This window comes from Muntiacus reevesi, chromosome 11 (genome assembly GCF_963930625.1).
Source record: "Muntiacus reevesi chromosome 11, mMunRee1.1, whole genome shotgun sequence".
In the NCBI taxonomy this organism is placed as follows: Eukaryota; Metazoa; Chordata; class Mammalia; order Artiodactyla; family Cervidae; genus Muntiacus; species Muntiacus reevesi.
This window is the reverse complement of record NC_089259.1, coordinates 21,255,322-21,280,658: the sequence shown is the minus strand read 5'-3', so window position 1 is coordinate 21,280,658 and position 25,337 is coordinate 21,255,322. Positions and strand designations below refer to the sequence as shown.

General features: G+C 43.4%; 1 protein-coding gene across 2 annotated transcripts in view; it reads right to left on the bottom strand.

The window, feature by feature from the left end:
- Positions 1-24,971, bottom strand: part of LHFPL6 (LHFPL tetraspan subfamily member 6) — a 227,451-nt gene extending 202,480 nt beyond the window's left edge. Inside the window, exons 1-2 of one of the 2 annotated variants that reach the window (XM_065902227.1) lie at positions 24,594-24,971; positions 22,565-23,140 (exon numbers count right to left, since the gene is read on the bottom strand). In XM_065902227.1, the coding sequence (XP_065758299.1) occupies positions 22,565-22,949 (385 nt within the window). In that variant the 5' untranslated portion in view covers positions 22,950-23,140; positions 24,594-24,971. The remainder of the gene's footprint in view (positions 1-22,564; positions 23,141-24,593) is intronic. The other variant, XM_065902228.1, reaches the window with a different exon arrangement.
- Between the last annotated feature and the right edge of the window lie 366 nt (positions 24,972-25,337).

The following is a 25,337-nucleotide window of genomic DNA, read 5'->3' as shown; positions in this document are numbered from 1 at the left end:
CGTCGCTTTTAAGTGCTTAAAGCAAAAGCCTAAAATAAATGAGGCTATCCCTTGAAGAGGAATGTTTAAAGTAGGGAAAAGCCTATAATTTCTTTTACCCATGGTTTACACTCTTCATCTTCTTATCCAATCCGATTCAGTAAACATGAATCCTTAATCCCCACTAGGGCAACCATACAACCATTCGATAGAAAGTATTAACAAGAAAAAACTAACCATTTCATATAGTCTAAATTTTAGCCAATTCTATTCTTTTTCAGGAAATCTCAATAGATGGATGTCTCATCCTATACGTCAGGCTAAAAATGAATGTTCATGACCATATACATAAAAGCTCATAGATGTAATAATTAAAGGGAAAACATATGAACTGGACAATGATATTTCACCACAGGACAAGGAATTCCTAAGTAGTATTTATATTCTGCATAAGTAATAATCAGATAGCAAAATAGTAAGTTTTCACAGAAATAGCTGGAAGTTATTCTAAAGCTAATACAATCAAATATTTAATAAAACATTTAAGACAAAGAACAATTTAAGAGTTACTCATCTAAGGCTCAGAATTGTAGTGGATTGTTTGCTTTATAAAATTTTTGTGTGTTTGTCACACTGCCCACTGGGGATCAGATGAAAATCTGATACTTTTTTCCAAAAATGGGTACAATATGCACAAATGCTGGGCCAGATGTAGATCTTCTATGAATGATGACATAAGAAGTCCTAAATTAGAGGCTCAATCCTATGCTCAATAAACCACTACACATTACATGTATTGCCTGTTATTCAAAAACCTCTCATTAAAGAACAAAAGCTTCCAGATGACCAAAGGACACATGAAAAGATGCTCAACATCACTAATTATTAGAGAAATATAAGTCAAAACTACAATGAGGTATCACTTCACACCAGTCAGAATGGCCATCATCAAAAAAGCTACAAATAACACATGCTGGAGAGGGTGTGGAGAAAAGGTAACTCTCCCACACTGTTAGTGGGAATGTAAATTAGTGCAGCCACTATGGAAAACAGTAAAGAGGTTCCTCAAAAAGATAAATATAGGGTCAACATATGATCCAGCAATCCAACTCATGGGCATATATCCAGAACAGACAAAACCTCTAATGGAAAAGACTCACGTGCTGAAATGTTCACTGCAGCTCTATTTACAACAGCCAAGACATGGAAACAACCTAAAGGGCCATCAACAGATGAATGGATAAAGAAGATTCCATTTCACAGGTGAATATTACTCCCCCATAAAAAAGAATCGGGCTTCCCTGGTGGCTCAGAGGTTAAAGTGTCTGCCTGCAATGCAGGAGACCCGGGTTCGATTCCTGGATTGGGAAGATCCCCTGGAGAAGGAAATGGCAACCCACTCCAGTATTCTTGCCTGGAGAATCCCATGGACAGAGAAGCCTGGTGGGCTACAGTCCATGGGGTCACAAAGAGTCGGACACGACTGAGCGACTTCACTTACTTCCTTAAAAAGAATCGAGTAATACCATTTGCAGCCACATGGATACACCTATAGGTTATCATACTACGCCAGACAAACACAAATATCATTTGATATCCCTTGTATATGGAATCTGAAATATGTTACAAATGAACTTATTTACAAAACAAACAGACTCACAGGCATAGAAAACAAAGTTCTGGTTAAGAAAGAGGAAAGGGAATGGGGGAAGATAAACAGAGTTTGGAATTAACAGATACACACTACTACATGTAAAACAGATAAACAACGAGACCCTATGATATAACATGGGGGACTATATTCAATATCTTGTAATAACCTATAATGGAAAAGAATCTTAAAAATAATGTATATGAATATAACTGAATCACTTTGCTATACACAGAAATGAACACAACATTAGTATATCAATTATCCTTCAATCAAAAAGTCAATGATTAACCAAAAAAAAAATTAAAAAGGTAACCTGAACCATTTTTCCTCTATTTCCTAACTATTCAAACCATAGATGTTTCCAAGCTTAGCTCAAAACCTACACATGGGTCCATGGCATCTGCTCGGATTGTTGCAGAGAAAACTGAGGTTTGTTACGTTGACAGAAGATGTACAGCTTTACGTCTCCCTCTGTGTCACAGCAAGAGAAGAACCGTGCTACAGAGGAGAGAAGGACAGGTGGGGACTCGCCTGATTCATGTCTGAACCCAGTTGGCCAGGCTCCATGCTAGCTTGCTCCATGCTCTTGGCTTCTCTAAACCTCAGCTTTCTCATCTGTGAAATGGGGCCAACCCTCCCTTACAAAAATGCAGCAAAGATTACAAATGAAAGTGCCCACCTGATGGTGTGTATACAATAGATCACAACTCCTGTTATTTAGATTTTTCATCCGTTTTTGTGTGTTTAATCTCATACTCCCAGCTCCACAGCTGAGCAGGCCTTGGCATCAGGATTTAGCTGGATGATGACACGCCAAGGTTCCTGCAAGTTCAGACTCTCAAAAGAGGCTGGAAGCATGGAGAAATGGTACTGGCAGGATGTGGTTCCTTCCTTTACCTGCAAAGGAAGTGGGTCTAACATATTTCCATTCTATTTCCTCCTCGGTGCTCTGCCTCATCAAATGGAAACACCATCATGACCACATACATGGGTGACCAGAGCTACGGCCCCCTTCTGAGGGTAGAAATAGGCACAGGGCAGAGATATGGAGGCAGAAAGATAACAGAAGCACTGGTGTGTGGTCCAGCTAATGCCCACAACTTCATTTCCGAAGCTGCAAATACACTTGCTTGCATTTTCACACTTTAACACGTAGTTAAGTGAAGACTTTTTAAAATACATTCCCCCCCCCAAAAAAAAATAAAATAAAATACATTTCCCCCAGGCCACAAGCATTTCATTCTCTATCGATATTAGATTTAAAACCATGATAATGAAAACCCACAGACAGTCCTATCATTTTAGTCATAACATCTTCCCCCGGCACTACAGAATCTTTATGTCCAAGGATCGAGAAGGACAAGTGACCAGATTTATCATTTGCATCATTTTAACTCCAAAAGGTCTACTGTTTGGTAATAAGTGATATGCCAGGAAGGTATCAACTAAAGGATAAGGTAAGAAGCTGCAAAAGATGCTGGTAGCAGTGTGACCTTTAGAAAGCTCAAAAGCCCCGGGGCAGGGAGGATGTGGGGAGAGTCCTGGAGGGAGCCAGGGTCTTCCCTGTGGGTCTTCTGTGCCTGGCTTCTCCCTGTGGCTCTCACCTCCAGCCATGGGACAGCCGGGGTGGAGGCTGCGGACTCTGCTCCATCTTCAGATTTACCTTCAGCGACTGAAGGCTCATCCGTGCTGGCAAGTCTGATTAGAAATCACCAATTTACTTTTATATCTGCAGAGACCGGAAAGGGGCCAACATTTACTTTCCACTCAGGTTTATGTACTGAGCGAGCGGCCCTGGAGGACGTATCTCTTCTTTCTGCTTTATTACAATTCAATTTCGCTTGTAAACTAAACCTACCCCCAGGGATTTCTTAAAATATAAAGGTTTCTCTTACCTCTTCTTGGGACAAGTGACTCTTTGGCAATTCCATTTTGAACGTGTTCCTATGTCTCCAAAACCGAAGAGGAAATAAGCTCATTTGTCACTGCTCTAATTTTAAGATCATTTAACCAGAGTTCATACTGACTAAATTTGGGCCAGCGTGATTTACTGGTGCAACACAAGCTGCAGTCTGTAACATACTAGCGCTTTCGGAAGAGAACAGATTGCTCAGGTTTGTGGCATTTACTGCTTTCAATTTTATGCTAAGAAAATTAGTGCAGGCTGACTTCAAAGACAGTAAATTAACCATTAGTTCAAATTTGCGGTGTGACAGGTACTAGTATTAAGTACTTTTTCTCGCTATTTCATTAGGAATCAAAGAAGCAAAGCTTTCATACTATTAATATTAATGAGAAATGGAAGATTAGAAGATATGTTTAAGTCACAAGCAAAACCAGGAGGGATAGGAATTCAAACCTCATACAAGTATATATGTAGAACATTTACATGGCTGCAAACTTAGATATGCCAAACAAAGTAACTTCAGTGAAATTTTGCTTATCTCTCCCTAAAAAAAAAAACACACTACAAATAATAAATGCCAGAGGGTGTAGAGAAAAAGAAATCTTCAGGCACCGTTGGTAGGAGTGTAAACTGGCTGCAACCACTACAGCGAACAGTATGGAGAAGTTCCTTAAAAACTTGAAAGTAGAATTACAATAAGACTCCTGATAAAAATGACTAAATCAATATGAAGTGAACTATCTCACAGTAACATGACTCTTGGCTATGTCAGTAACTGTCTGCTGGTTCAAACGTAACTAAAATGGGAACAGGTAAAGCAAGACAATCTTTGGAAATGAATTTCATCAGAAAGATCTGCACCTAAAGAGACCTCCATTTTAAAGCATAGGGCTTGTTATTTAGTCGCTAAGTTGAGTCCGATGTTTTTGTGACCCGATGGGCTATAGCCTGCCAGGCTCCTCTGTTCATGGAATTTCCCAGGCAAGAATATCGGAGAGGGTTGTCATTTCCTTCTGCAGGGTATCTTCCCAACCCAGGGATCAAACCCACCTCTCCTGCATTGACAGGCGGATTCTTTACCACAGAGCCACCAGGGAAACCCTACCGAAAATTCTACCATATCTGTATTCTGCTATCATGTATGATAGCCAGGAGAGAGAAGAAAGCCTTCCTCAGCGATCAGTGCAACGAAATAGAGGAAAACAATAGAATGGGAAAGACTAGAGATCTCTTCAAGAAGATTAGAGATACCAAGGGAACATTTCATGCAAAGATGGGTTCGATAAAGGACAGAAATGGTAGGGACCTAACAGAAGCAGAAGATATTAAGAATACACAGAAGAACTGTACAAAAAAAGATCTTCACGACCCAGATAATCACAGTGGTGTGATCATTCACCTAGAGCCAGACATCCTGGAATGTGAAGTCAAGTGGGCCTTAGGAAGCATCACTATGAACAAAACTAGTGGAGGTGATGGAATTCCAGTTGAGCTATTTCAAATCCTAAAAGATGATGCTGTGAAAGTGCTGCACTCAATATGCCAGCAAATTTGGAAAACTCAGCAGTGGCCACAGGACTGGAAAAGGTCAGTTTTCATTCCACTGCCAAAGAATGATCAAACTACTGCACAATTGCACTCATCTCCCATGCTAGTAAAGTAATGCTCAAAGTTCTCCAAGCCAGGCTTCAGCAATATGTGAACCGTGAACTTCCAGATGTTTAAGCTTGTTTTAGAAAAGGCAGAGGAACCAGAGATCAAATTGCCAACATCTGTTGGATCATTGAAAAAGCAAGAGAGTTCCAGAAAAACATCTATTTCTGCTTTATTGACTATGCCAAAGCATTTGACTGTGTGGATCACAACCAACTGTGAAAAGTTCTTCAAGAGATGGGAATACCAGACCCCCTGACCTGCCTCTTGAGAAACCTGTATGCAGGTCAGAAAGCAACAGTTAGAACTGGACATGGAAAAACAGACTTGTTCCAAATAGGAAAAGGGGTATGCCAAGGCTGCATATTGTCACCCTGCTTATTTAACTTATATACATCATGAGAAATGCTGGGTTGGAGGAAGCATAAGCTGGAATCAAGATTGCCGGGAGAAATATCAATAACCTCAGATATGCAGATGACACCACTCTTATGGCAGAAAGTGAAGAAAAACTAAAGAGCCTCTTGATGAAAATGAAAGAAGAGAGTGAAAAAGTTGGCTTAAAGTTCAACATTCGGAAAACTAAGACCACGGCATCTGGTCCCATTACTTCATGGGAAATAGATGGGGAAACAGTAGAAACAGTGGTTGACTTTATTTTGGGGGGCTCCAAAATCACAGCAGATGGTGACTGCAGCCATGAAATTAAAAGACGCTTACTCCTTGGAAGGGAAGTTATGACCAACCTAGATAGCATATTAAAGAGCAGAGACATTACTTTGTCAACAAAGGTCTACCTAGTCAAGGCTATAGTTTTTCCAGTAGTCGTGTATGGATGTGAAAGTTGGACTATAAAGAAAGCTGAGCGCTGAACAATTGATGCTTTTGAACTGTGGTGTTGGAGAAGACTCTTGAGAGTCCCTTGGACTGCAAGGAGATCCAACCAGTCCATCCTAAAGGAGATCAGTCCTGTGTTCATTGGAAGGACTGATGTTGAAGCTGAAACTCCAATACTTTGGCCACGTGATGCGAAGAGCTGATTCATTTGAAAAGACCCTGATGCTGGGAGGGATTGGGGGCAGGAGGAGAAGGGGACGACAGAGGATGGGATGGTTGGATGGCATCACCGACTCAAGGGACATGGACTGGGGTGAACTCCGGGAGTTGGTGATGGACAGGGAGGCCTGGCGTGCTGTGGTTTCTGGGGTCGCAAACAGTTGGACATGACTGAACGACTGAACTGAACTGAACTGATGATAGTACTGGACACAAGGAGTGACCTAGCCAAAATCAGGAAGTGAGTGATAGCTCCTTTAGTCATGTCTGACTCTTTGCGACCCTATGGACTTGTAGCCCCCCAGGCTCCTCTGTCCTTGGAATTCTCCAGGCAAGAATACTGGAGTGGGTTGCATTTCCTTCTCCAGAGGAAGGAAATTTTGCTATCATGTATGACAGTACTGGATACAAGAAGTGACCTAGCCAAAACTGGGAAGTAGAGGAGTGAGTGGTAATTAACGCTGTAACACAGAATGCAGTCCAAGCATGGACTGCATGTCATGGACATGGACAAGCATGTCATGGGCCCCAAGTCAGAGTCGGGCTCACGTGGATTTAAAATTTTCCAGAATGACTTGGAGCAAATCATCCGTCAAGTGGATGTAGATGTTGCGCTAAGGACAGGGGTGTGCTGAGAACTGCAGCAGAGGGACTGGCAGTCACACGTGGGAGACCGTGTTGCTCCCACAGGCCCCCACCTGAAATAACCAACATTGGTCACGTTCCAAGGAAGCAATAAAAGGCAGGATTCCTTCAACGGTGCCATCAGAGAAGGCTTGACAGGGAAGTCAACATTCAAAACACGCCTTCAAAAACAAGCGGACTTCGGGCTTGCGTCAAGGGGAGGAGGAACATGGCCAGCCAAGGCACAGAAGAGAGACCTGGGTAAAAAATACACAGGGAACACTGTGGCATTCCGGCTGGGCAAAGCACACGGCAACAGAAGGATGCCAGTGCATGGCGGCATGATAAACGGGGCAGGTGCTGCTGCTGCTAAGTCGCTCAGTCGTGTCCGACTCTGTGACCCCATAGACGGCAGCCCAGCAGGCTCCTCCGTCCACGGGATTCTCCAGGCAAGAACACTGGAGTGGGCTGCCACTGCCTTCTCCGGGGGCAGGTGAGGCGCCTTGTAAACAGCCTTTATCTACGGGAAGCATGAAGGGCCGTCATCCCAGCCAAGAAGATGACTCGGGCGCCACAAGGATGGACGAGACGGAGGCAGGTGAGCAGGAAAGTAGCCCAGGCAAAAGACATGGGTCCTTTTGAGCCATTTGAAATCAATGTGGCAGGGCACCATGGCACTGCAATGAAATGCAATTTAATGCCTTTTTAATTAATGGCTTTTTCACAGTTAATAGCTTTTTACATGGTCACGCAGAGATCCCGACTATCATAGCAACATGTCTCAATAACATGTCTCAATACAGTTACATATTATATAAACTTGCTCATAGTACATTCAAGGCAGTAAGATGTCCCAGCCTTCGACAGGATTCAGCCTCTGGTACCGAAAACAGATGAATGTATATATATATATACCAAAAACAGATGAATGTTTTACAGTATGTTCTTCTGCCCTCATCTCTAGCCTCAATCTCAAAACACATTTTATCTTTCTCTAAGAACGCACAGTACAGTTTTTAAAGAATTATATACAAGCATCAAAGATATTTTCTTTTTATTTTGCTCAATCCCCCGCCCAGGATCAGAAACAAAAGCCCCACAAGCCCTGAATTGAGCTTTAATCTGAGGGAACATCACTGCAACATACAACCTCAAATATCACTGGCAAGGTTCATTTTGTGAAGATTAAAAAAAAAAATGATCTAGCTGTAGAATGCAATACTGAAGCTGGCTGTTCTTGGAATATCAATGACATCTTTCTGAGGGAGAGTCCAGTAACCAAAGTCCTGAATTTGTAAACTCCCTGAGGTCACAACCCTATATTATATTTACTTCTTTTGTTTCCCACGGCACCCACAGCATAAGGCTGCAGCAAGATTTTAAGATTAAATGAGAAAATCTGTACCAGAGGATTTTGTATATGATAAAATGATATATTTAAAGTAGCTAATATTAGGGACTTCAGAGGCAGTCCAGTAGTTAAGACTTGGAGCTTCTACTATAGAGGGCATGGATTCAATGCCTCGTCAGGGAAGCAAAGATCCTGTATGCCATGCATATGGCCAAAAAAACCCCCACAAAAACCCTATTTTTTTTTTTGTTTTTCATTTTTTGGGTTTTTTTTTTTTTTTTTTTTTTTTTGCTTTTTTGTTAGGGGAGAGAGGTTCAAAAGGGAGGGAAATAAATACACATATAGCTGATTCAGGGTTTCCCTGGTGGCTCAGACAATGAAGAACCTGCCTGCAATGTGGGAGACCCAGGTTCGATCCTGGGTCGGGAAGATCTCCTGGAGAAGGAAACGGCTACCCACTCCAGTATTCTTGCCTGGAGAATTTCACGGACAGAGGAGCCTGGCGGGCTACAGTCCATGGAATCGCAGAGTCAGACATGACAGAGCAACTATCGCTTTCACTTTTCATAACTGATTCACTCTGCTGTGAAGCAGAAACCAACACAACATTATAAGGCAATTAGACTTCAATTAAAAAAATTAAAAAACATTTTTTTTTTAAATGTAACTAATATTAGGTGAATGGAACACTAAAACGTTAGTTGACTTGGAACTCTAAAGAACTGATTTTCCTTTCAGTTAGTTTCTGTGGTTATTCAAAAAAGACAAAAACATGGACAGGTAGTAATCAAGCTATCTATCAGAGGAAAGATGGAGGTTTAAAGGAAGATACTTCATGGAACCTAAGGATAATATTTTAAAAAATAACTACCAAGATGGAGAAAATCCATAACATGGAAGTATGAGCTCAAACAAACAAACACACCTATAGAGATGCTGAGAATACCTATTTAGATTGCACCTCAAATTATGATCTATGGGGGTCAAATACAGCTAGCAACAAGGGGCATTTACTAAGTCCTGAGTAATAAGTAACCTGCCAATAAGAATATTATTGTTCAAAAATTACTTTGGGAAATACAGCAGAGTGCAACAGCAAACTAAAAGTGGACAAAAGTGGAATCAAAGTTCTTTCTTTTAATTCTTTCTCAGTCCGCTTCTATGCATTATGTCATCCTCATAGCTAGAATTCTGCCCAACAGAGAGCAGGATTCAGTAAATATCTGTGTAATGAAGCAAGAAGTTTAACTGTTTAAGTTAACTGTTAACTGTTTAAGTTAAACTGTAGAACTCTGAGTCAAATATACTATTGGTAATGGCCGCCACTTATGGGGATGCTACCTTTTCAGGCCTGATATTACCTGACTTACATGTACACCTCGCAGAAACCCAATGAGCTAGTATTACTAAAAAGCAAAGACATCACTTTGCCAACAAAGGTCCGTCTAGTCAAAGCTATGGTTTTTCTAGTGGTCATAAGCAGATGTGAGGGTTGGACCATAAAGAAGGCTGAGCACCGAAGAATTGATGCTTTTGAAATGTGGTGCTGGGAAAGACTCTTAGGAGTCCCTGGAACAGCAAGGAGATCAAACCAATCAATCCTAAAGGAAATCAATCCTGAATATTCATTGGAAGGACTGACACTGAAGCTCCAATACTTTGGCCACCTGATGCGAAGAAGTGACTCATTAGAAAAGACCCTGATGCTGGGAAAGATTGAGGGCAGGAGGAGAAGGGGGTGACAGAGGATGAATTGGTGGGATGGCATCACCGACTCAATGAACATGAGTTCGAGCAAACTTTAGGAGATAATGAAGGACAGGGAAGCCTAGTGTGCTGCAGTCCATGAAGAAGTAGCAAAGAGTCAGACACACCTTAGTGATTGAACAACAGCAGCAACAATAGGTGAACGAACTCAGGCTGAGTCAGTGGCTTGCCCATGGCCATGAAGCTGTTGAGGGGCAGAATTCAACCCTGTCTGCCCAGATCCTGCTTTACAAGACAATGAACAACCACAGAATAACGTAAACACAAGCAGAGAAGGCGGCACTTGAAGCTTTGCTAATAGAAGGGGGAAAAAGGCACCAACATTTTATTTTACTTACAGTCTCACAGAAACAGTTTCTTCTGAGATCCGACCACATGCAAAATTCTGAAGCATCCCACGTGGGGAAAACTGTTGTTATTCTAATCCCAGGCTGCAAGTAATGCTACAAAAACAATCTGCCACAACTTACAAGCTTAACAAGCTAAACAGGGAAAGTATAGAGAAATGAAAACAAGTCCCTTCTCCAATATTTTCCACCATCTTAAAAACTCATCAGAGTCAGACTTCCAGATCTGCTCTAAGACTGCAGGAGGATTATGGTAAAAACCACACCACACAAAGCGCGATTGTCTGAAATTACTCTGAAGTCAAATGTACATAAACTGGTGGCACACACAGAAGAAGAGCTCGCTGCTGTGTAATTTCATGAAACCTGCTGGGCACCAAGGTCATGGGTAGCCAAAGTGAATTTTAAATGGTGCCAACCAGGAGGCTATAATCAGGACAGCCACCAGTGGGCGGATGAGATAAATGAACCAACTGACTTTCTTCCACCAGGCGATCAAAATAGGAATGTCATCTTTATGCATGAAACAAACAAACAAAAAAAACAATTGTTTTTTAAGTTAAAATATTCACCCTCCACATCTGTCTTTTCACTACATTTCTAGACTCTTCTTTCCTCCAGGCACATTTACGTGAATAAAGATCATGCAGTGTGATTTCTGTTCCTACCTTGAGTTTTCCTGCAACCTACTCCAGAAAAATAGAATCTATCCCTACAAAGCATAAACTTCTCCATAACCCTGGTCCACCAGCATGGTAGATATCGAGCGGCTGGTACTACCCAAGGGCAAGCTTAGAACTGATGATGGAGTCAGACACAGCCAAAACCCTGCCTTCCAATTGGGACAGTCAAATGGTAAAAGAAAGTGTCAGGATATAAAACCACATCTTTTTTAAGAGTGAGTGAAGTAATACTGGGGCTTCCCAGGTGGCTCAGTGGTTAAAAAAAAAAAAAAAATCCGCTTGCCGGTTCCAGAGACACAAGTTCAATCCCTGGGTCAGGAAGATCCTTTGGAGGAGGAAATGGCAACCCACTCCAGTATTCTTCCCTGGAAAATCCCATGGACAGAGGAGTCAGGCAGGCTACAGTCCATGGAGTCACAGAGTCGGACTCGACTGGGCAACTGAGCATGAACACACAAAATTATACTTCTCATAGGAGGTTCTCAAAGACACTATGGATCTATCTATTTAAGCCTGATCTCTCTCATGAGCTCTTTGCCCATGTTGCCAACTGCCCACGTAACCTTCCACCTGAAGTCCTTGAACCACAAACTGTGGATTCAGGAGGTGTTCTTTGGTCAGTATCCTCCAGATCCTATGAGATGCACAAACTGAGTAGGCTGCCAAGCAGGGCAGCTTCTGCCAGCCTTAGCCAAATTGGGCTGCAGACCTTGAGTCTTTTCTCCTGAGTTCTCAGCATTGCCCATCAAAAAAGCCAAAAGGGGACTTCCTGGTGATCCAGTGGTTAAGAATCTGTGCAGGGGACATGGGTTCCATCCTTGGTCCGGGAAGATCTCACCTGCCACAGGACAACTAAGCCCATAGGCCACAACAACTGAAGCCCACGTGCCCTGGAGCCCACGCTCTGCAACAAAAGAACCCACTGCAAACAGAAGCCCGCGCACCGCAGCTAGAGAAAGCTCCGCATGCAGTAACGATGACCCAGTGCACCAAAGATAAATAAATAAATAAAAATTGATTTAAAAAAAAGAAAAAGCCAAAAAGAGGCCGGTACAGGATAACGGGAGCTCTGAACATTTTGCTACTGATTAAATTCCTTTGCAAAATGCTTTTGCATTTGTGTGAGTCACATGACTCATGTCAGCACAGCCACAGGATCACTGACTTGTAATTGAATTGGTTCTGTCTTGATGTTCTTATTTTCCCTCTCCTCCAAGTTCCCCAATAAGATTAAGTCTCACTGAACTGCACTTCAACTGCTTGGGCCTTGCTGTTCCCTCCTTAGGGATCAGAACAGCAAGGCTCTGGACTCTGGGAAACAAGAGACAAATATAGACACGACAGACAGAAAGGATGGAAATACAATCAACGTGGCCTGGCAAGTCCCATCTCTGTACCTCCTAGAACGAGACTGTGGTTATGAGGGGCGGGACCTCCGCAGGAGGCGTGGTTTAAGAGGCAAGGTGACTACAGAAATTGTCAAGATAATTTTCTATTTAAATTAGCCGATGCAACCCCTGAAAACAAAACAAACCTACGAAACACATGCAACAGCAGCAGAAATGATGTCTTACCACTCACTAAATTGCAGAATATAGTGACTCTATTGTGGGTCCCACCTAGACAGGCAGAGAACATGGACAAGCTTATATCTGTATCCAAGACAACGATGCACATACAGTTGTGGGGGAGAAAGAGTACAGGAGCTTGGATACTAACAGGGAGCCAAACGTGGTCAGGAGTGAGAAGAGGCTATATTGACTTTGACCATGAACCTATGTCCTCTTTTCCAGCTACACATGTGCTGGAATGCCACAGTCCTGTAGGGAATCCAGGTCTTCCCAGGTGTGCCCAAACCCCTCCCAGCATCATCAGATACAATCTGCTACCCATATAGAAGTTACCTTGGTAGACTGCAGGAGGGGCCATCTGGGTAACCTCATCATAAGATAACACTGGGGTCAGAGTTTTAGAAAAACTCTGGCGCTTAAAGGTGGAGATAAACATAAACACTAAGTAAGTCAGGTCTCATATGCAGCAACTCTCACCAAAGAGCACTAAATCAGATGAGAATTAGATGTCATCACAGAATCATACCAATTTAGAATTTAAAGGCACATTTCATTTTTTCAAAAATTTGATTTGACAAACATATGGGAACTATAACTTACACTGAAATAACACAAGGACATTTCATCCTTCATGGCCTTCTATGCAACTGACTTATGGCATAAAGACAATAATCATTGATAATATTAACTCATTAATTCATAACTAGTTTCCTGTCTTGCTCTACCATATTATACACCTGTAACATGACTAACACAAGCTATTACACATAAGCTATGAAAGGAATCTATAAGGTCTCCAAACTATACTAATTTATTCATCTAAAAATAGGAGCCATAAAACCCTTTTGCCTCGATCTTAGAAATGTCTTCAAAATAATTTCCTGATTTCCACAGCTTTGCTGAGGTCTTCTCCATCTCTGGCTGAGCCTGCAACAACAAGCCTCTTGCTGCCTTTCCTGGTTTTATTGTTTTCCCAGATCAGCCTTTATTCCTCATCACTACTAGATTATATAGTTCCTAAGTCAGTTTCTCCCATAACCACTCAAAGACTTCAATCTAAAGTTGACTTTAGGTAAGTGTACAATTCTTACCATGAAACAAAAATACGGACCTCCAGACCTGATCTTGTTCCATCATCCCCACTCCATACTTTACAGGATATTGCCATTCCCTGAATGCCCATCAGATCTTTTTATAACTCCTTGGCTTTGAGAATCTGACAATTCCACTGCTCAAAATTCTAAGGAGCCTTCTGCTCATCTTTCAGACCCAGTTCATCTGGTGCCTCCGTTACGAAGCCTTTGCAGACCCCTCCAGACACAAGGTCCCCTCCTCTCCTGTGCTCCTACAACATTTTGTTCACACTTCAGTGGACCCTGAACATTTTTAAACATTGGTGCTTTTTGCCCATTCACCAAAAACCCCACAAGTTCATAGTATGATAAAATCTGCAACTTGGCTAAGGCAGGAACTGGAATTAAGTATTGTATTTTAGCCAGGATCCAGGAAAGCAGAAACCAGCCTAAGCATTTCAAACACAGGGAATGCAATATAATACAAGAAACTGGTTACACAGATGATGGAAGAGCTAAAAAGCCACATAGATGTTAAAGAGGTGACTGGGAAACTGGCATCAACAGAAAACTACTACCATCCATGAGGCTGGAATGGTGTTGGAAGAAGAGGGCATCACCAATGACTAGAAGAACCGGGCTGTGTCCCTGGTGGAGGATTGTCGACAGTGGCTTCTGAGGGGAGCTGTGACCGTGAAGGTCAGGGCTTTCCAAAAGGAGAGACAAGTGCTGCCAAAGATGCTGCCAAAGGGAGAGCTAGAGAGAGAGACATACCCTGGCTTCTCCTTGCCTCCCGTTTTTCCAAGCGCCTAATCTATCCAGAGGCCAGGAGTCAAGGCTTCTGGGAAATGTAGTCTCCTGTGAAGCAGCAAATGAGTGGCACCATGTAAGGCTGGTGAGCCCCTCATCTGGAAGCTGAATGAGCCTCACCAGCCTCTCAACAACTGTATGCAATGGAATGGACATCTGTGTCCTGAGTCCTTTGGACTGTAATTACACCTCACGTATTGGTTTCCTCCACAAGACTGTGAGTGCCTCCACAGTAGCAATCTTATCTCAACTTATATCCTGGTGTGGTATTTGACATTTGGTAGGCACTCAATAAATACTGCTCAGTTCAGTTCTGTCGCTTAGTCGTGTCTGACTCTTTGTGACCCCATGGACTACAGCACGCCAGGCTTCCCTGTCCATCACCAACTCCCAGAGCTTACTCAAACTCATGTCCATTGAGTTGGTGGTGCCATCCAACCATGCATAAATACCAATGCCCTGGATTTATAACATGTTTTGACTTAGCACTTCCTAAAGTTTGTTGTGTTGGCCACTAATTCAAAAAGATGCTATTGCCTATCATAGGGCAAGTAGGACTCTGCAATTTCCAAATAAGTTTGTGAAACACAGTGTTAAAGTTAACTTGGGCACTGGGAAGACCCAGAGGAATCGGGTGGAGAGGGAGGTGGGAGGGGGAATCGGGATGGGGAACACGTGTAACTCTATGGCTGATTCATATCAATGTATGACAAAACCCACTGAAATGTTGTGAAGTAATTAGCCTCCAACTAATAAAAAAAAAAGTTAAAGCATAAAAAAAATAAAAATAAAGTTAACTTGGAAGGAAAAAAAAAGTTAAGCTGGTCTCAATGGATATTCGAGCTTCAATTAAAAAAAAAATACTGTGGACTATGTAGCTTAGAGTAAGTCAAGGCTGTATATTGTCACCCTGCTTATTTAACTTATATGCAGAGTACATCATGAGAAACGCTAGGCTGGATGAAGCACAAGCTAGAATCAAGATTGCTGGGAGAAATATCAATAACCTCAGATATGCAGATGACACCACCCTTATGGCAGAAAGTGAAGAAGAACTAAAGAGCCTCTTGATGAAAATGAAAGAGGAGAGTAAAAAAGCTGGCTTAAAGCTCAACATTCAGAAAGCTAAGATCATGGCATCTGGTCCTATCACTTCATGGCAAATAAATGGGGAAACAGTGGAAACAGTGGCTGACTTTATTTTGGGGGCTCCAAAATCACTGCAGATGGTGACTGCAGCCATGAAATTAAAAGATGCCTACTCCTTGGAAGAAAAGTTATGATCAACCTAGACAGGACATTAAAAAGCAGAGACATTACTTTGCCAACAAATGTCCGTCTAGTCAAGGCTATGGTTTTTCCAGTAGTCATGTATAGATGTGAGAGTTGGACTCTAAAGAAAGCTGAGCACTGAAGAATTGATGCTTTTGAACTGTGGTGTTGGAGAAGACTCTTGAGAGTCCCTTGGACTGCAAGGGGATCCAACCAGTCCATCCTAAAGGAAATCAGTCTTGAATGTTCATTGGAAGGACTGATGTTGAAGCTGAAACTCCAATACTTTGGCCATGTGGTGTGAAGAGCTGACTCATTTGAAAAGACCCTGATGCTGGGAAAGATTGAAGGCAGGAGGAAAAGGGGACGACAGAGGATGTGATGGTTGGATGACATCGCTGACTCAATGGACATGAGTTTGGGTGAACTCTGGAAGTTGGTGATGGACAGGAAGGCCTGGCATGCTGCAGTCCATGGGGTCGCAAAGAGTTGGATACGACTGAGTGACTGAACTGAACTGACATGGCTTAGAAACAACAGAAATTTATTTCTCCTATTTCTGGAAGCTAGAAGTTTAAGATCAGAGGGCCAGCACAGTTGGGTGGGGGCTCTCTTCTCCATGTATCTTCACATAGGCAGAAGGGGCAAGGTGCTCTCTTCAACTTCTTTATAAGGGCACTAATCTCATCTGTGAGGGCTCCACCCTCATGACCTAATCACCCCCCCAAGTCCCCACCTTCTAATACCATCCCACTGGGCATTAGGATTTCAACAAATGAATTTTGTGAGAGGACAAAAATATTTAGACAGAGCAGCTTGTTTCTTTATTGCAGACAATACAGTTCATTCATAACTTTCAAAATGTGCTTGAAGAGAGAGATGTAGAATTATGTAGCATCATGGCAACATATATGACTAGAGAACATATATGTTTTCCAAAAAACTAACATTACACAGGGACATCAGTTAAGGAGTCATTGCTTTAAGTATGTTCACATTTGTGATATTTTATCTCTCCTCTGAAATATTCCCATGAGGTAGAGAAGAACAAGGTCACTTACAGATAAAAATGTTGCTAATAAATAACTAAAACTAATACATCAAGTATTAATTGAATATATAAGATGCTATTTACTATTCTAAATATTGTAGGGCTAGAAGGAAAATGTAAATATTCACCTATGCTAAGAGACTTATTATTCCTAATGGCCAGAAATTCTGAATTCTACATACAATACATAATGGAATCTCAATTAATGCTGAAATATTATGGTGATAGCATTCACAGCTCAGCCAATAACTAATGGGATAACTTTGGGTATCACTCTAAAATTCAGTGTCCATAGCTGTAAAACAAGAGAAAGAGACAGAGAGACAACAAATTACCTGCCTCACTGGGGTGAAATAAGAACTGAATATGTTCTAAGGATCACCAGTCCCTTCAGGGACCCCATTCAAAATTACTTAGGAAAACACTTACCTTCCTCATGCCCCCCAGGAGGTTGGTATAGGAATCAAAATACTCTAGATTCTGGGCTGTAATGAAATTTATTAACATTCCATAACCAAGTGTTTCTCCAATCCACTTGTTTCCCAAATGGTTCTGCTTTTCCTGTTTACAGCTACTGGTCCCCCCAGGAACCTATGCTCCCTCAAACCCGAATGTGATGCCTTATGAAAACAAAAATATGAATTTTAATGATATCCAGGAATAAAAGTTTTAAACTTGATGCTGTTATGCTTTCTGATTATAAGCAACAACACAAGAGGACACCCTTGGCAAGCTAGAGTTAGCTGCAAAGTTCAAGAACCAATAATGTAACAGTGATGAGACTGTATGAGGTACAAATTGGATACATCTTAAGATGCTGCCTATGTACTGTAGAGTGAGGTAAAGCTGTCTTTAGTGTGCATTTTAAGTTTTTCTTTTGAAATGATTATGAATTCACATGCCTCAGCTGGTTTTTCTTATAACTGAAAATACATGTTTTACAAGGCAGTGGGACAATTTGTAAATCTATGCAGATGTAAATCTAGCGACATTTAGTTACTGTGTTAGTGAGATTTGATTTAGTTTCGTTTAGTTAGTGTGGTTTTTCCAGTAGTCATGTATGGATGTAAGAGGTGAACCATAAAAAAGGCTGAGTACCAAATAATTGATGTTTTCAAACTGTGGTGCTGGAGAAGACTCTTGAGTGTCTCTTGGACAGCAAGGAGATCAAACCAGTCAATCCTAAAGGAAATCAACCCTGAATAGTCACTGGGAGGACTGGTGTTGAAGCTCCAGTACCTTGGCCACCTGATGCGACGAAGTGACTCAGAAAAGACTCTGATGCTGGGAGAGATTGAGGCAGGAGAAGGGGGCAACAGAGGATGAGATGATTGGATGGCATCACTGACTCAATGGACATGAATTTGAACAGTGAAGGGGAGGGAAGCCTGGCGTGCTGAGTCCATGGGTTTGCAAAGAGTCGGACACAGCTTAGCGACTAAAGAGCAACAAATGTGTTAGTGAAGATAACCAGTCCAGACAGACCCTGACCTCAGAAGTATCAGCTATCACTGTGTTAGCTGGTGGCAACAAAGGGAATTAAGTTAACAAAATCAGATGATTCTCTTAGAAAGACTCTTCTCCACAAGAATGAAATGAAGATTCGGACATTATGGGCATAGTGGCTTTTTAGTGGCTCAGAGTTCAAAGCAACTCACCTGGACTTTACACCATAAGGTTAGAGGAATAAGGAAACAGTAGTTCGTGATCTCTAAGGTGTAATTTAAAGAGGAGCAAGAAGAGCTCTGCCTGCTGCCCCAAATGGCCCAGGAAATGCCTGGATTTCTTAAAAATTAGAAAATTTTTTTAAAAATTTCTTAAAAATTCTTACAGTGAAGACACTGTCACTAAAAACCCACAATGCCCATTAACACACCAACACTTATTTACCTTATTCCTCAGCTGTCACATGACAGAGAACCTGGATGTGAAGGAAAGCATAGGGGGACATATCGTATGTCAGATCAGGTTTAAAGTGGAGCAAGGGGAGCAGAAGCCCTCATCCCAAAGATGAAAGACAAGTCCAGGTGGAGCCCTACAGTGAGGGACTCCAGAGAGGCCATGATGCTTTCAGCACAGAGATGGGTTTGTGGCAAGAAGCACTCTGTCGTCATTACCGTCGTGAGGGGCACTCAACCAATTAGTTGAAGAGATGGTCTCGCCTGGCTTCTCTGAACAGAACAGTGTCTCAACTGGAAAGGCAGTTGTTTACTACTGATCTGCATTCTACACTCATTTTAAACTATACGCGACTCGCATTCAAACAAAATATGGAACAATGCCAATTTGGGACTCTTCCGTGCCCTCTCATTATAACACCAGCAATTTCCAAAGATGAAATGTACAGATTCGGACCCTGACAATTACAAGCACCAGAGGGCAGAACTTCAGTTCAGTGGCTCAGTCGTGTCTGACTCTTTGCAATCCCATGGACTGCAGCACGCCAGGCCTCCCTGTCCATCACCAACTCAAACTCATGTCCATTGAGTCGGTGATGCCATCCAACCATATCATCCTCTGTCACCCTCTTCTATTCTCTCCTTCAATATTTCCCAGCATCAGGGTCTTTTCAAATGAATCAGCTCATCTGAACTTAAGATAGCCTTAATATGTCTTTACAGTGTTCTTACATGCTTCATTTACAGAGCCTGTAAATAAGATATTTTTCTAATGCATACGTCAAAAGTTTGCATTAAGCCTTAAAAAGTCTATTAAAGTACTTAATGACATATCAGAAAGGACATAATTTTGCATTCCAAATGATGTATCGGAAAGGACATAATTTTGCGTTCCACAAACAAAACGTCGTAAAAACGTTACAACCTCTATCTTCTCATAACACCATTACTACACTCTCGGCAGGTAACCATTTTTACTAGATGTGATACTTTTCAAAGGCTTTCTACGTGCCTGTTAAAAATTCAATTGAGGGTAAAACTCAACCCAAGCTGGTTTTTAAAAATTATGACAAAGACATGACTTAAAATATAAGCTGGAGATGGTGGCAATTAAAGTTTATGAGCAAGTTACTGCGAGAAAGGCAGAAGCCGCTGACTCCTCGGGTACTTCTTTAATAGGTGGTAAAAGTCTGTGGACCACAGTGCCACTTTGTGCTGTTCCACTCGTCTGCAGGTGACATTTTAACCTCTAAGCAACCATAGCAAGACGATTCAAAATGAAGTTGACACTGTATCCTTTAACTAGTCCCAAAGTACTACAGGGGTCTTACTGCCTGATGTTGTGCCATATGAGCACACTCTGGACGCAGCAGGCAGGGTTAAGCAGGATGCTTCTGCACGCAGCCATCCTCCTGCTTCCTGTTGTTTTTGGAGCAATCCTAACTTCAGCTAAACATAACCTTTCTGGGTGGATCATTTTTAGAAGGAGAATCCACCTTTAGCAGAGTGCCCTGTAATGTTGACTGTATTTTGAAGGCACAGACATTGATTAAACTCACAGAACTCAGTGCTTTGGTATCATGTTGTCTTTATGAAACCCATTTTATGAAAACTTTCATAAAATTACTTATCACTCAAGTTTGTATGCATAAAAACTTGAACAAGTACAAAATGAACAGGGGGAATTCTTTCTGAAGTCTTTTTTTGGGTCAACTGGTCTATCACTAGAGTGGCAGTGATTAATGGCAAACTTTTCAAAATCTTTTCTGTAGCTCAAGTTATTTTTTAATTCTAAAATGATGACTGTCTTGGGTAGTGGGGATATATTTACTTACTCGGGTCCTCAAAAGGTTCGAATCAGAAAAGACCTCTTAGGTTTAACATTTCAGAATTATTTTCTGCAGGATATGAGAAATCTATTTGAGACATGCTAATAAGAACCTATATCCTCAGCTCAATGTCAGTAACTCTTAACAAGCCAGAGTTCATGAACAGCATATACAAGGGAAAAAACAGACCTTTTAAAAGTATACATAACTTCTACAATGGTCTTTCCCCTTGAGTTTTCTGTAAAGTAGAACATTAAGCTCTTTATAATTCCCCCAAATCTATAGATAGCTTAGAGAAGCATAAATCTCAAGAGCCTCAGATTTACTTCCTGTTGCCTTCCTGCATTAGACATTTAAAGGTAATCAATAAAAACTGATTCCTCTTCGTAAGCACTTTCCTGTTCTGCCAGAAATAATAGTAGCCTCTGCCCCAAAATGAAGAGGAAAAAAATGAAAAGTAATATTTACCAGGAGAAAAAGAAACTGCCCAACTATTTTTCCTGAGCCAAGTGAAACACAAACAGCAAGTCAAAGTTTATTCTTAAAGAAAAAAAAAACAACTTTTAAATATTCCTAGCATTAGTCCTGTTTTTCAAATCTGAGGTATCAACAAGTTTTTAACTCCGGATTTGTATTTCCACTCTCTGCAAAAACCTCATTCTCTTTCCTAATGGCTTTCCGGTGCCGTCATTCTGTAGAATCTATATATCACAAGCAAGACTTGTGCTCAACGCTGACCAGTAAAGAAAGGACAGTTAAGCCCCCCAATTATCTCCTAGGGCAGAGTGAGACACAAAACCAGAGGGAACAGATAGATGAGGACAAAGTTACAACTGGTAAGGAAATAAAGAACTGCAGACAACTGGATCTCTTACTCCAAAACACGAAATTTTGGGCCCCTTGCATTTTCAGCACGAGAATTTTCATACTCAAAATGTTACTTGGAAGTTTAATATTAGATAATCTGAAATCATCTGTTGGGATGTCTCCAATATGTAGACTCTATCTGAGGACTCTATTTGTAGTGTTTTTTCTTCTTCTGGATTTTTCACAAAAGACTCCAAGAGAGTACCCAAAGAAAGAGCTGGCTCTCAGACTCTTACTTTGCAATGAAGTTACAAATATGTTTTATACGTTTTCCTGGCTTCCTGTTTCCCTGTGTTCTGTACTATCTGCAGAGGTTGTCATATTTCACCAAGGCGGATTATAAATCAGACAAGTTCAGCCCGTCAGGTTGAAAAATGGAGGTGAAAGGCACAGCAGAAAATAAATAAAGTATAATTAAAACCATATGACCAGAAATATTGAAGCAATACTTGTTGGAGGAAACCCAAGTAAAAATCAAACCTTTTCTGGTGTTAGTGAGACTAGCCAGTCCATTTGAAACAAGCACACATCACTTGCTAAAAATTCCCTTTTTTTTTCCTTCACAGCAAAAGCAGTCCTAACAAAGTAATTAAGCCTATCTTTGTTGCATAGTGAAATTCATAATTGTTCACGTAAAACTGATCTCTCATTTAAAAGTGTAATCACTTCTTTAGAAATATAATTTAAGATGGGGCAAGGCTCAATTTTATATCCACCAAAGAGTATTAAAGGCTTATGATGACAATGTTGAATCAAAAACCTTTTCTACTTTTCGTGAAGTTTTCATCTCTTAAGATCTCAGGATTCCAGAAAGACACAGATACTATAATTGCTGGTTGTTGATCGTAAAGAGCCAGTAGCTATAAAATCCAAACTGTCTCCCCTCCAACATTATAAACAACCTAAACGTTACTGCCTCACAGAGGTGGTACTGAGCAGACCAATGATGTACATGTTTGCAGATATATAGAAATTAAGAGCTCTTGATGTTTATACAGTAATTCCGGTAAAGAATCTCTGACTCTGGCAATCTGTCCCCAAAGCCACACTATATCCACGTCTCATTAGCATTCCAAGTGTCAATTACCATAATCTCAGTAGACAGCTGGAACACAACTTTCAATATTGCTCCGCGATTCCCGTAAACAAGTGAAGTTGAGAGAAGTCACTTACCCCCCAGAAACTGAATTCCTCCGGCCACTCTTCCCACCATCCGGGAGATGAGCTCCGACACGCAGCAGCCCATGAGGGCGGTGAGCGCCACCAGGAGGAGCAGGCCACAGCCCAGGCCGGTCACGATGGTACAGATCCTCCATTCGGCGCTGGGGATGCCCTGGAAAGAGGCGTAGCGCCCACACTCCTCAACCATCACCATCATCTGCCGACTCTCATCGTGCACGGGGTAGGAGCACCTCCGGAAAGTACCGAAGGACACGGGCTTGCCCAGCTGTGACCCCCAGAGCCAGTAGGGCATGAAGAACCCCACGCAGGAGGTGGCCGCACAAAGAAACGAGAGCAGAGCCCAGATGACCCCGGTGCAAGTCAGACTGGATGCCATCTTTCACCTTACAGGGCAGAGAGGCCCCGAAGTAACTGTTCCAGGGCTGCAGGAAGGAGTAAAGGCTGTCAAACCGCTGGCTCCCCGCGGGTAATCCACAGTTGTGTGATGGGAGAGCGGCTACTAACAGAACGGATCTTCAGTCTTACTGGACATCAGCTTCCCATTCTCTGCAGTAAGGGTGCTGGTCCCTGGAAAAACCATAACACTAAAGGTTAAATGTCTTTACAGAAAAGATAAGACCAACTCAGTTGGTCTGCAAGTTTCAATTAATACCCATTCAGAGACAACTCCATAGTTCAAAAGTGAGAAGAATCCATTCTATCAACTTTTCCATAATTCAAATTTTGTCAGACTGGCTCAAAGCTTTTTCACGTCTTTATCTCTTATGTTCCCTAATTAACTCAGACAGCTACTTACTTAAAGAAATGCATGACTTATTCCTACTTGCCAAACCAGTGAATTCACTGCATATACTCACGTTAAAAAGAAGGCAGCATTTTAACTGGCAGTAAACAGAATTCTGAATGTTATAATGAAATGAACCATAGCATGGTTTGTTCAGTTGGCTTGCAAGTTCACGCTCATAATTTGCAGCAACTTTTCTGTGTTCCTTTAGGTGCATTAACTCTCTGCATGAGCCCGAACAAAATAATTAGGCTCATTTTCACAATTATAGACTGTCTAGGCATCCAGAGTGGCTGGGACTCTTAGGCGTCTTGCCACGCTTATTCAGTAGTGTTTGGGAATGCCTTCAGTCTCAGCTATCTGCTCTAGTGTCAACAAAAGAAAGCCTGTGTACGACTCATTTTCATATCTGCAATTCTGATTAATTGCTTCTAATTAAATTATTGGAAGCATCTTTCCCACTGAATGAATGACTGTGTCTCATCTGAGAAAGAGTCCATACTTTCCGGTCTTTCCAGGGGTTTCACTTGCATCCTGCTCTCCCTTTAGAACCCCTTCTCCCACTTTTCATAAAGAACACAGAAGCCCAGAGTCCATGCACCCCACAGTTCCATCCCCAGGACTCCAGCTTTCAGAGTCCATCTCAAATCCTCCCCCTCTCCTTTCCAACTCTCGCCCCTGCCCTTTGCTTTCCACCCACCGCCCCTTTTCCACTCCCGCGTGTCATTCACTCCAGGGGAGCTCCGGCTACTTTTTTTTTTAAATCTTGTCAACAGCGGTCAGCATCAGCATTAGTCGCTGAAGTTGGTCTGTTTGGGCCCTGAGGCTGGGGCAGACGGGGGAGTCATGGGTGAGTGGGGAGGGGGCCCTCACCTCGAGTTGGGGCCAGGCACCCCGGGGAGGGGGGTAAGACCAGGCAAGCCCTTAGCCAGCCGAGCCCCCCGCAACGGCCGCACCCACCCCCACCCCGAAGACACACAACGATCCTTTAACTCCCCAAAGGGGAAGAGGGGCATTTTCCAGCCGGCCCCGCGCGGAGGGAGGAGGTGAGGATGGGGTTCCCCCCCCACCCCGCCCCGGAGGCAGACGGACGCGGCGGGCCGGGCGAGCCGGCGGGGAGCCCAGCTCAGGAAGTCCGGAGCCTCGGGGGCAGCCCAACTCCGGCGTCCGGGGACGAGGGGCGCGGAGAGAAAGGCTCGGAGCCCGCGCCCCGGGGCAGCTGCGCGCTGGACTCACATGGCTGGCGGGCGGCGGCCGCCCTCCCTCCCGGGGCCGGGGCGCACTCACAACTTGCTGTCTCTCCCGGGCGGAGCATCCACGGCGCGCCGGACCGTCCTTCCTTCTTCGCCGCGGTCCCCGACAGCCGCGGAGCCTCCGGGGCCGGCCGCGGGAGGGGCGCGCGGGGGCCGGCAGGGGGCGGAGGTCTCCGGGAGGACGCGCGGCGCCGCGCCCGGGCAGCCCGCGCTCCTCCGGCTCTCCGGCGGCGGCTCGGGCGGAGCGCTGGAGCGGCGCGCGGGGCGCCGGGGCTCGCGGGCGGAGGAGCCGATCTGCCTTTGGCAGGCGAGGCACGCAGCGCCTCCTCCCCTCCGCCGCCCGGCCCTCCTCTCGCCTGTCCCCTCCCCTCGCGCCCGCCGGGACCCGGAGCGGACGCGGCCCGGGCGCGGCCGGCGGGGACCCTCCCGGCGCGCGGGGCGGGGAGGGGGCGCGGCCCCTTGGAGCCGGGGTCCCCTCCCACCTCACCCCCCTCAACGCGGGCGGCTTTCGACCCCTCTGGCCCCGAGCCCCCTCCCGCCCTCCTCGCACCGTCACTCCTTCCAACCCGAGAGTGGGATGGAGGCAGACAGACCGAGAAGTGGGGGAGAAAGTTGCTGGTCCTCTGGGGTGCTCCCCCGAGGGAGGGGGTGGCTGGGAGCTGAGACACGCTCCCTGGCTGCTCTCCTGAGTCTGGTGTTTGGGGTTTAAGCTCCGGTTTCCGACCGC